A 12,433-nucleotide genomic window follows, 5' to 3' on the forward strand; every position below is an offset into this window, starting at 1 on the left:
ACATTGAAGGATCTTACAGGTACGTCTGCTACTTCCTCTGCAATATCAGTAGCTAAAACCCCAACCATCTGGCCAATTGACGTAAGATTATTTTTATTCTCATGGTAGGTTTTTGCCGGAAAGGAAAGATCCTAGTAGTTCTTGCTTGAATGTTTGGAATAGGGGTTTTAGAAACTCTTAACGAATACCAACTCTGACAAAAATATTTTGGCCAATTCCTATGCCATGTAAACCCGAAAAAGCAAACATGCCGAAAATGGTTTTCTTAGAAAACTATTTTGTATTAATCAATACCACATGTTATCTCTATTTACAATATATCTTTTCTGATAGATTTATATTGACAATCTCATCACCTTACAGATATAACCTCTATTTATACGATAAAGGGAAACAGGGTTAAACATCAATTTTTCTCTCCAGTTACCCACTGAGTGATGGCAGCGGCTTCGTGGAGGTGAGGTACGTGGCTGACGAAAATGGCTTCCGTGCCGAGTCTCCCTTCCTGCCCACCCCCCACCCAACCCCCGCCCACGTCATTGAACTCCTCAGGATTGCAGAGGAACAGAGAGCTGCTGGAATCACCTTCGAGAAGTAATACCCGCTGTTAAAAAGAAATTTATCTTGTCATAAAAACTATGGGTAAATCAAAATGGTGAATACATTTGGTGTCTATATTTCATAATTGAATTTAAAACGAAGGTTGTCATCTGGGTGCAGGGACGTTCTTAAAATGTTTTATTCTGGAAAAAAGTTACTTTTAAATGAGAATAAATAATTTCAAATTGGAACAAGTCTTTATATAGATGGAATACCACAGATATAAATTCCTCGAGGTATGATAACTAGTAGTTTATAGTTATGAAATGAAAATTATTAAAATTCCTCGTCATTTCTTGTTTTACTGGTATCCAAGATCTATCTTTATGAAACCTTTGAGAAATTATGCATTGAATATTATCTCGAAATAATATTGCAACATGAAGGTTGAAAGAGATACTAGAAATGGAGCCATACTGTTTCCCTTCTGTTTCAGTTGAAGTTTGTTATAAAAGAATAGAAAGAATAGTAAATAGAAACTAGTAGAGACATCTGAAAATAGAAAAATGAAAACACGCAAAGAAACCTACTCGATCAAAACTGTTTTCGTTTTCAATTATCAATTTGAATATTCCTACACGAAGAATCAATTAGAATGAAAAGAATTTGGCATAGACTACCCTGACAGACATCAGACAATAGGACATTGACTGAAAACAGGAGCCGAAAGGATTCTTCTTCAAAAAATAATGGCAGATTACATCAATCCTTTAGGACAATTATAATGTTATAATTCCAATGTAGAACCAAAGCAATGTACTGATTCGCTAATTTATTGAATTCTTTAACTTGTGATCCTAGATATTTGGAATAGTTTGAGTTGGGTAATATTACTCCACTGATAAACCGTTTTCTTGATCACCACTCTGCCTGACCTCACTCTTTCTCTTGTTGATAACCGATCCAACCTTTCTCCCCTCCAATACTAACCTATTAACCATTTCCTGCGTTTTATCTATTGTAGAGGTAATTAGAACTACATCATCTGTGAATTCAAGATTACATAATCTCCAGGTTCTCTTCCCATTGAATGCCATTAGTCATTCCTTGTATTACCTTATTCATAACATAATCAATTACTATGATAGACAGTAGAGGGAATAGCATTCCACCTTGTAGTACTCCAGTCTTGACTTCAAATGCATCTGTAAGAATACCATCAACTCTTACCCTACAATAAGTTCCACTATGCCTTTCCATTATCTTTGATGTTTAAAATCTTTTCTGGTATCCTATAGGGCCTCAAAGTCTTTTATAACATACTACGTAAAATACTACCAAAAGCTTTCTCAAAATGCACAAAGTATAAAACAAGAGGTGATTTTAGTTTGTTACACTTTTGAGCCATATATCATAGAAGAAAAACTTGATCGTCCCATCATATACCTTATCTAAACCTACTTGCTCTTTTCGAAGTATTCTATCTATTACAGATTCTATTCTATTCAATTTTAGCTTTGACAAATATTTCATACTTACTGGTGATAATGTGATCCCTCACCAATTACTACTATCTCTGAAATCTTCCTTCTTGGGTACTCTTTTACCATTCAAAAGGTATGACTCTATCTCGCCCCATATGACTGAATAATTCATTGAACACAATGAATCAGCCTTTAACATTTCAGGTGCAATGTCATCCATTCCTGATGACTTATAGTTTCTCAGTCGTTTGATTGTCAAAACGATTCCTATCAATATGATGTCCTTTACATTTATAGGATGATCATGTTCGGCCTCAGGGATGTCATTTTCTTTTAGTGGGGGTGGCCTATTTAGTGCCTGTTCAAAATGTTCTTGTCATCCCATCTAGCACTAATTTCAGATTCCTTATTTGTAAGATTTCCATTTTTATTCCTGAACGGTACCTCCCCTCTCTTCATTTTCTTTCTAGTGATTTTTTGAATACCCTCATTTTATTATTATTGTTATTACTTGTTAAGTTACAACCCTAGTTGGAAAATCTGGATACTATAAGCCCAAGGGCTCCAACAGGGAAAATAGCTCAGTGAGGAAAGAAAACAAAGAAAAATTAGATATTTCAAGAAAAGTAACACATTGTAATAAATAATTCCCACACAAACTATGAAATCTTTAACAAAACAGGAGGAAGAGAAATAAGATAAAATAGCACGTCCGAGTGTACTATCAAGCAAGAAACCTCTAACCAAAGATAGTGGAAGACCATGGTAGAGGTTATGGTACTACCCAAGACTAGAGAACAATGGTTTGATTTTGGAGTGTCCATCTCCTACAAGAATGGCTTACCCTAGCTAAAGAGTCTCTTCTACTCTTACCAAGAGGAAAGTGGCCACTGAACAATTACAGTGCAGTAGTTAACCCCTTAGGTGAAGAAGAATTGTTTGGTAATCTAAGTGCTGTCAGGTGTATAAGGACTGAGGAGAATATGTAATGAATAGGCCAGACTATTTGGAGTATGTGTAGACAAAGGGAAAATGAACAGTGACCAGAGAGAAGGTTCCAATGTAGTACTGTCTGGCCAATCAAAGGACCCTAAAACTCTCCAGTGGTAGTTTCTCAATGGGTGGTTGGTGTCCTGGTCAACCTAATATATCCTCTACTTCTTCCATCTCTTTTATTTAGATTATGTTCTGTCATATCTGAAGTAAAATCTATGAACCTTCTTTTCTCTATACTACAATATTAATTTACTTCAATATCAATGCTCATATTTTCAGTTCGTAATAAGGTCAGATGTTGGTTGTTTCCTTTAATGATTCAAAGTTTTGCTATTTTTCTTTTCTCTACCATTTTGCATGTTTCATGCATCATCCACTTCGTTCGTATTACTCCATTTCCTTGTCCGATTGTGATGTTGGCAGATTGCTGAAATATTTCTTCAAGCTTTATACAAAAACTTTTTACAGATATCTCTTTTCTATTTCGTCATCACGTAACATGCCTAAAACTGTAAATATGTTCCTTTATTCTATGACGTAATCTTTGTTTTCACTGCATTGTTGTCTTAGTTTTTCAATGTTATGTCTGGAAGGTAGGTTTATATTGGCTTTCCTGATCTTCAAATTCTTTTGTCTAAGTGTTGAGACAAGAGGCTGGTGGTTGCTTCTTATATCAGCTCCCAGCCGAGATCTGTTATCCAGTAGTGAGTTTTTACGGTAGCGGTATTTTCCACAGGGAGATGTTCAACTATACATGTGTATATATCTGTGTTCAAACAGTGTTCTGCCTATAATAAATTATTTAGCTAAACAAAAACTGGTAAATCTAACACCATTATTATTCATTTCCCTTACACCATGGACGCCAATGCATTCACTAAAACTATTATTATCTTTACCTAGTTCTGCACTCACGTTCCCCATACAAAGAAATATATCCCGTTTTGATACCTCGTTAACCACCTGTAACTTACTATAAAGGCTCTCCTTTTATTTGGTACTTGCTTCATCATTATGGGCATAGCATACTATAATTGCCAAACGTCCATTACTAGATTTCAACCTTGCATACATAAGTTTTTTATCCACTGGTTTCCATTCCTCTAATGCTTGCCTAGCTACTTTGCTCAAAAGCAGTCATACTCCTTGATGGTGAGTACCATCCTCTCTCCCAGATTGTAGCAACTGCTTTCCTCCATCTAATGCCCTCTTTTCGAATCCTGTTAGTCTTGTTTCGGTGAGTGCACACATATCCAGCCTATATTAACTGCCAAAAGCTGCTCAATTTTACCATTCTGGTTCAATGTTCAAACAGTCCAATTTCCAATGTTAAGATTACTGTTTTTGTTTATAGACTTATTCTTACTTATTAGCCGTGTAGTTCTTTTTACTTTTCTCTCATTTGAAAACTGGCTAGGGACTAAGGACCACCTGTGAGTTCTTTGAGATTCCACAAGCAGATTTTTTTGAAGTTTCACATCGGATTCGTTGCTAGTGATTCACAATAACCTTCTTGATGAACTTCTCCCAAGGGGGTGGAGTTTCATAAGTGAGGGTAATACAAGTATGCTATTTCCACAACTCACCACACTAGTTTATTCCATCAGCCGAGATGGTTTCCGGGGAGTGATGGCTGTTGCTCAAGCAGCTTCTTGGAGCCTCAAGTGAGAGGTGAGTGTCTAGTGATGATCAGAAGTACGATGCCCCCCAAAAAGGATGAGACTTCATCATACTCAAGATACTACACCTCCCAATACACCCAAATCACCCCCATATATATATACATATATGTATATATATATATATATATATATATATATATATATATATATATATATATATATCTATATATATATATATATATATATATATATATATATATATATATTCTGTATATACATATATACGGATGCATGCTTGCGTTTGTATGTACAGGCATATATGTAGCTTTTTCATTTAAATCAGTGATTTAAATTTGGTCTGCAGGAACTTAACCGTACTTCATGTCAACTATTCAAAATTGATGTCTTTGAGATAGCAAAAGTTGTATAGCAATCGTTAATAGCAGCTGAAAATTCACTGGAGCCCTAAACAAAATCTTGTAATTAAAGTATATTGATTGATTTAAAGTTTTCAGGCATCCTGACACACATATATATATATATATATATATATATATATATATATATATATATATATATATATATATATATATATATATATATATATATATATGCAGAAGAACCACAGGGAAAATGAAAATACAGAATATACACTTGAGTCCTGACTAGTTTCGTGATACTTCCTCAGAGGACTGAGGAAGTATCACGAAACTAGTCAGGACTCAAGTGTATATTCTGTATTTTCATTTTCCCTGTGGTTCTTCTGCATCTGAGCATCACGTTTTCCTGTGATTTTTACGCATATATATATATATATATATATATATATATATATATATGTATATATATATATATATATATATATGTATATACACACACACACACACACATATATATATATATATATATATATATATATATATATATATATATGTATGTGTGTGTGTGTATGTGTTTGTGTGTGTTTGCGTATATATACATATACATATATATACATATATATATATATATATATATATATATGTGTGTGTGTGTGTGTGTGTATACACACACATATATATGTATATATATATCTATCTATATATATATATATATATATATATATATATATATATATATATATATATATATAATTGTGTTTGTGTGTATGTGTATATAAATGAAAAAAAAGTTCTTGAAAAACTACAAGAAAAGAGACTATAAAAGGCAATAAGTATGATTAATAAATAACAGTAGATTTGAAAACGTATAGGTGAAAATATTCAGTAGTTGATAACACAGATTATCATTAAGTTAAAACCAATGAAAGTGTTAGTGAATGATAATAGATTATCTTTATTGCCGAATAAGCCAATTGTTCTAGAACTTAAAATAATTCCCAATGTATGTGGTGAACTTAAACAAAAATATTTCTCGTTAGGATCAATATTTTTTTTTTTCTTTTTTTTAATCAAAGCAGACTTAATGAAATATAACTGAATCAGGATTAAGAGAGGGAAATCTACTAACAGTAGGAATTATAAACTTATCACAGGGCCAAATTTAAGGACTAGCAAGGAGCCAATTTTCCATATGACTTTTAAACCAAAATGTAGAAAGTAAAGTTTCTTGAACACCAATAATCTCGAAAAGAGAATGTGAGAATACCACTATGCTTTAACAGTTGTTCTATATCGGATCAAAAGAAAGAAGAGAAAAAGTGTGTCCTTCTCATCCTTCAAAGCGAAAAAAACCAAAGAAGAAAAGGCAAAACCGCGGAGGTCATTGATGGAAGGAATTCTGGGGAGAAGTCCCTCTGGTCTCGGGTATAAAAAGGAGGGTCTCAGTTTCACCATCACCAGTTCTCGGTGAATCCTCCTGCCATCAACATCACAATGAAGACTGTGAGTGACAGCAAATGTCTAAATAATATCTTTGAAAGTCTTTTTGGTCAGCCTTTTGCTTCTTGATTATTACTGTCTCGTGGAGGGATAATTATAAGGGTGATGGAAAACCTTGAAGAGCTTTGTGTCTTTTAGAAAGATTAGATCCCTAAAATCTGAAGTACAGGACAACTAAATGTTTAGATTGACTCAAATTACGAAAATAAAATTCGATATTAGAAACTCTGGGGTCATGGGCTCTAAGTTGACCTGTTTCAATTCAACAAAATTTATAAAGGATATTCCTTTTTCTTCTAATTGGTTCCATTTCTTTTAATAACTCATTGCGTCATTTATCAGACAAGTCTCATTTTCCTTCCCCTTCAGATCATCTTCGCTTGCATCGTCAGCGTGGCTTTGGCCGCTCCACAATTCCAAGATCCGATCGCAATCACTCGCGACGAACGCGTTGACAACGGCGACGGGACCTTCAGCTACGTCTTTGAGGCCGACAACGGTATCGCAGCCCAGGCTGCCGGAGTCCAAGGGTCTCAGGGACAGTCTAACATTGAAGGATCTTACAGGTAGGTCTTTCCTTACTGTGCAATATCAGTAGCTAAAAACAAACTGTGTAGGCAACTGACACAATATTTAGCATTATTGATTTTTAAAGGAAATGAAGATGGATTCTAATAAAGAATTGTCAAATCTATAAAATTGGGGTTTAAGAAGCTCTTAGCAAGTACTACTGTATCTCTGAAATATATATTTTTTTTCAAGTTCTCAGGCAATGTAAACAGGTAAAAGATAACTTGCATTAATCAATTCCACATTTCATCTATTTTGACAGTATTTATCTCATTTCTTTCGAGATAAAGTTTCGTCAGCATATGATAAAAGGAAACAGAGTTAAGCTTTAGGTTTTCTTTCCAGTTACCCACTGAGTGATGGCAGCGGCTTCGTGGAGGTGAGGTACGTGGCTGACGAAAATGGCTTCCGCGCCGAGTCTCCCTTCCTGCCCACCCCCCACCCAACCCCCGCCCACGTCATTGAACTCCTCAAAATCGCTGAAGAACAGAGAGCTGCAGGAATCACCTTCGAGAAGTAATTCATGATGCTGAAAATAAATCCTTCATATCATAAAAACTACGAGTATATTGAAAAATTGGAACCTATTTTGATGTCAATAATATATCAAGATTGATTTACAAAAGAAGGTTGTCATCTGGCTGTAAAGACTTCTATTGAAATGTTCATTCGGAGAAAAGTTACTAATAGGTGACAATAAATAGTCTAAAATTAATAAAAGTCTTTAAATAGAAGTGGGATACCACAATTTAAATTCCACGAGGTACTGTTATGGAAGGAAAATGAATAAAATTCCTCGTAATTTCTTGTTTTACTGCCATCCAAAATCTATCTTTATGAAACTTTTAAGAAATGACGCTTATTAAATATTATCTCAAATAATATTACAACATGGAGGTTGAAGGAAATACCTAGAAACGGAGCCTTACTGTTTCACTTCTGTATCTGTCGAAGTTTGTTATAAAGGAATAAAAAGAATAGTAAATAGAAAGTAGTTGGGACATCTGAAAATAGAAAAATGAAAACACGCAAAGGAATCTACTCAACCAAAACTGTTTTCGTTTTCAATTATCAATTTGAATATTCCTTCACGAAGGATCAATTATAATGAAAAGAATTCTGCATAGACTACACTGACAGACATCAGACAATAGGACATCGAATGAAAACAGGAGTGGTAAGGATTCTTCATCAAAGAATAATGGCGGATAACATCAATCATAGAAAATAATTGTTTTTAACAACACCCTTTAGGACTATTATAATGTTATACAGTAATTGCAATGTAGAACCACACCAATGTATTGATTCGCTCATTTATTGAAGTCTGTAGCTAGTAATGATGGTTCCTAAATATTTGAATTATTTTGAGTTGGGTAATATTACTCCACTCATAAAACAGTTCTGCTGATCACTACCCCGAATCTGAATGACCTCAATCTTTCTCTCGTTGATAACCGATCCAGCCTCTTTTCCCTCCAGTGCTAACCTGTTAATAATTTCCTGCATTTCATCCATTGTAGAGGCAATTAGAACTATATCATCTGCGTATTCAAGATCACATAATCTCCCTGTTCTCTTTCCATTGATTGCCATTAGTCATTCCTTGCATTACCTTTTTTATAACATAATCAATCATCATAATAAACGGTAGAGGGGACAGTATTTCCCCTTGTACTACTCCAGTCTTGACTTTACTTGCATTATTGTGAATACCATCAACCCTTACCCTACTACAAGTTTTACCATGCTTATCCATTATATATGATGTTTACAATCTTTTCTGGTATCCCACATAGTCTCAGGATCTTTTTTAAACATTTTACGTGAAATACTATCAAAAGCTTTCTCAAAATAGACAAAGTATTAAACAAGAAGTGATTTTGGTTTATTACACTTTTGAGCTATATGTTGTAGAATAAATTTTCTTATCGTCCCATCCTCTACCTTATATGAAACCTGCATGACCTTTTCAAAGTATTCCATTTCTTACAGATTCTATTCTATTCAATAATAGCTTGGAAAAATCTATCATACATACTGGTGACAAAGTGATCCCTCACCAATTCCCATAATCTTTCAAATCTCCTTTCTTGGGTAATGTACCAACAATCCTTCGTTTTCCATTTAAAAGGCGCGACTTTATATAGCCCTCTATGATTGAATAGTTCATTGAACACAATGGGTGTTTGGATCTCTTCAGTCTTCAACAATTCAGGTCCAAAGCCATCCATTCCTGGTGACTTATATTCTCAGTTGTTTGATTGCCAAAACGACCACTGTCAATATTTAACAAAAAGTAAGGAGGTGTATGTTGCATTTATGGATCTGGAGAAAGCGTATGATAGAGTTGATAGGGAAGCAATGTGGAATGTGATGAGGTTATATGGAGTTGGTGGAAGGTTGTTGCAAGTAGTGAAAAGTTTCTACAAAGGTAGTAAAGCATGTGTTAGGATAGGAAATGAGGTGAGTGATTGGTTTCCGGTGAGAGTCGGGCTGAGACAGGGATGTGTGATGTCGCCGTGGTTGTTTAACTTGTATGTTGATGGAGTGGTCAGAGAGGTGAATGCTCGAGTGCTTGGACGAGGATTAAAACTGGTAGACGAGAATGACCATGAATGGGAGGTAAATCAGTTGTTGTTTGCGGAAGATACTGTATTGGTTGCAAACACAGAAGAGAAGCTTGGCCGATTAGTGACAGAATTTGGAAGAGTGTGTGAGAGAAGGAAGTTGAGAGTTAATGTGGGTAAGAATAAGGTTATGAGATGTACGAGAAGGGAAGGTGGTGCAAGGTTGAATGTCATGTTGAATGGAGAGTTACTTGAGGAGGTTGATCAGTTTAAGTACTTGGGGTCTGTTGTTGCAGCAAATGGTGGAGTGGATGCAGATGTACGACAGAGAGTGAATGAAGGTTGCAAAGTGTTGGGGGCAGTAAGGGAGTAGTAGAAAATAGAGGGTTGGGCATGAATGCTAAGAGAGTTCTATATGAGACAGTGATTGTACCAACTGTGATGTATGGATCGGAGTTGTGGGTAATGAAAGTGATGGAGCGACAGAAATTGAATGTGTTTGAGATGAAGTGTCTAAGGAGTATGGCTGGTGTATCTCGAGTAGATAGAGTTAGGAACGAAGTGGTGAGAGTGAGAACGGGTGTAAGAAATGAGTTAGCGGGTAGAGTGGATATGAATGTGTTGAGGTGGTTTGGCCATGTTGAGAGAATGGAAAATGGCTGTCTGCTAAAGAAGGTGATGAATGCAAGAGTTGATGGGAGAAGTACAAGAGGAAGGCCAAGGTTTGGGTGGATGGATGGAGTGAAGGAAGCTCTGGGTGATAGGAGGATAGATGTGAGAGAGGCCAGAGAGCGTGTTAGAAATAGGAATGAATGGCGAGTGATTGTGACACAGTTCCGGTAGGCCCTGCTGCTTCCTCCGATGCCTTAGATGACCGCGGAGGTAGCAGCAGTAGGGGATTCAGCCTTATGAAGCTTCAACTGTGGTGGATAATGGGGGAGGGTGGGCTGTGGCACCCTAGCAGTACCAGCTGAACTCGGTTGAGTCCCTTGTTAGGCTGGGAGGAACGTAGAGAGTAGAGGTCCCCTTTTTTGTTTTTGTTTCATTTGTTGATGTCGGCTACCCCCCAAAATTGGGGGAAGTGCCTTGGTATATGTATGTATGTACATCTATAGGATGATCATGTTCGGCGTCAAGGATGTCTTTTTCTTTTAGTGGGAGTAGCCTATTTAGTGTCTGTTCAAAATATTCTTTCCATCCCATCAAGCTCTAATTTTAGATTCCTTCGTTGGAAGATTTCTACTTTTAATCCTGAATGGTAACTCACCTCTGTTCATCTTCTTTCCAGGGATTTCTAGAATGCCCTCATATGCATACCTTATACTTCTCCCATCTCGTCTATTTCGATTATGTTCTGTCTTATCTGTAGTAGAATCTATGAACCTTCTTCTGTCTCTTCTACTACATCTCTTTACTTTACTATCAAGGCTCATATTTTCAATTCTTAATAAAGTCAGGTGTGGGTTGTTTCCTATTTTGATTCAAAGTTAAATTTTGCTATTCTTCTTTTCTCTATCAGTTTCCATGGTTCATACCTCATCCACTTCTTTCGTATTACTCCATTTCCCTGTCCAATTTCGATATTGGCAGATTCCTGAAATATTTCTTCAACTTTTTTTTCAAAGACATTTTACATCTTTGTCTTTTGTATTTCGTCATCATTTATTTGTCGCCCTCCATCAGACACTAAGAGTCTGTTCAGGTGGGCCTTGATGTGTGAAAATAATTTCTTTCCAGTTTATATTTTGCTCTGTGTCTTTTCTGTTATTCGCTAGCATTTGTATTCGGGCTTAATAGTTTTCTGATCACTATTATAATACTTTCCAAAGTGATAAGTCTTCAGGTTTTTCTTGAAAGCTGCCATATTTTTGCTATTCTTGACATCAAGTGGAAGGTCGTTGAAGAGTCTCGGAGCAGCATAACAAAAAGTTCTTCCTCTTATTGCATGATTCACACTAATTTCGAATAGCCTATAAGGGTCATCAGCATGTCTAACTCTTACAGCAGCGCTAGTAGCTTGAGGGTAGGGGACCAAGCAATCACGAAGATGTAGGCTTATCACTTGTAAGTGCCTTGTGAGTCAACAAACAAATTTTAAATTCAATTCTAGCCTTAACAGGTAACCAATGTAGATCGATCAGTGCAGGAGTTATTCTCTCCCGGAATTTAATGCCTTTTATCAGTCTAGCCGCCCGGTTTTCCACATTTTGAAGCTTTCTTAGTAGTGTATTGGGCAATTTATAGTACAGAGAATTGCAATAATCAAGCCTTGATATTACGTGACTTATCACTAAAATTTTTGTACTGCCCTCTGTTAAATATTTTCTAATAAATGTTATGTTTTTCAGGTAATAGTTACACACTTTCACTGTATTCACTATTTGATCCCTCATTGACAAATTACAATCTATCAGTACACCCAAATTTTTCACAACAGGCACAATCCTAACATCAGCGTCACCAATTTTTATACTTTGAAATAACTGGTAATTCTTCAAAGCCACCTTGTATGCCAAAAAACATACTTTCTGTTTTATCATCATTTAATTTAAGCTTTTTCCTCTGCATCCATGTTTTTATTTCAGTCATTATCTCATCAATTTTGTTCTTTGTATCTTGTGTTGCTGAAATTGAAAGATAGAACTGACTATCATCTGCATATAGTTTAAAGCCCACTTTTTGTTTTTTCAAGATATGTGATAGCTCGATAGTATATATGTTGAACAAGATAGGGGCCAGAACACTACCCTGTGGTACACCTTTCATAAGAA

The 12,433-nt window shown here is 35.6% G+C and overlaps 2 protein-coding genes across 2 annotated transcripts in view; both read left to right on the forward strand.

The window, feature by feature from the left end:
• Positions 1-892, forward strand: part of LOC137638057 (cuticle protein AM1159-like) — a 1,544-nt gene extending 652 nt beyond the window's left edge. Inside the window, exons 2-3 of the mRNA XM_068370153.1 lie at positions 1-19; positions 424-892. The exon at positions 1-19 is cut by the window's left edge and continues 178 nt beyond it. Of these exons, the coding sequence (XP_068226254.1) occupies positions 1-19; positions 424-598 (194 nt within the window). The 3' untranslated portion in view covers positions 599-892. The remainder of the gene's footprint in view (positions 20-423) is intronic.
• Positions 893-6,425: 5,533 nt separating this feature from the next.
• Positions 6,426-7,774, forward strand: LOC137638058 (cuticle protein AM1239-like). Its single transcript, XM_068370154.1, has 3 exons — positions 6,426-6,525; positions 6,892-7,088; positions 7,438-7,774. Exons 1-3 carry the CDS (start codon positions 6,517-6,519, stop codon positions 7,610-7,612), a joined length of 381 nt encoding a protein of 126 aa, XP_068226255.1. The 5' UTR covers positions 6,426-6,516; the 3' UTR covers positions 7,613-7,774.
• The last annotated feature ends 4,659 nt before the right edge of the window (positions 7,775-12,433 follow it).

The sequence above is a fragment of the Palaemon carinicauda genome, chromosome 3 (assembly GCF_036898095.1).
Source record: "Palaemon carinicauda isolate YSFRI2023 chromosome 3, ASM3689809v2, whole genome shotgun sequence".
Classification (NCBI taxonomy): Eukaryota; Metazoa; Arthropoda; class Malacostraca; order Decapoda; family Palaemonidae; genus Palaemon; species Palaemon carinicauda.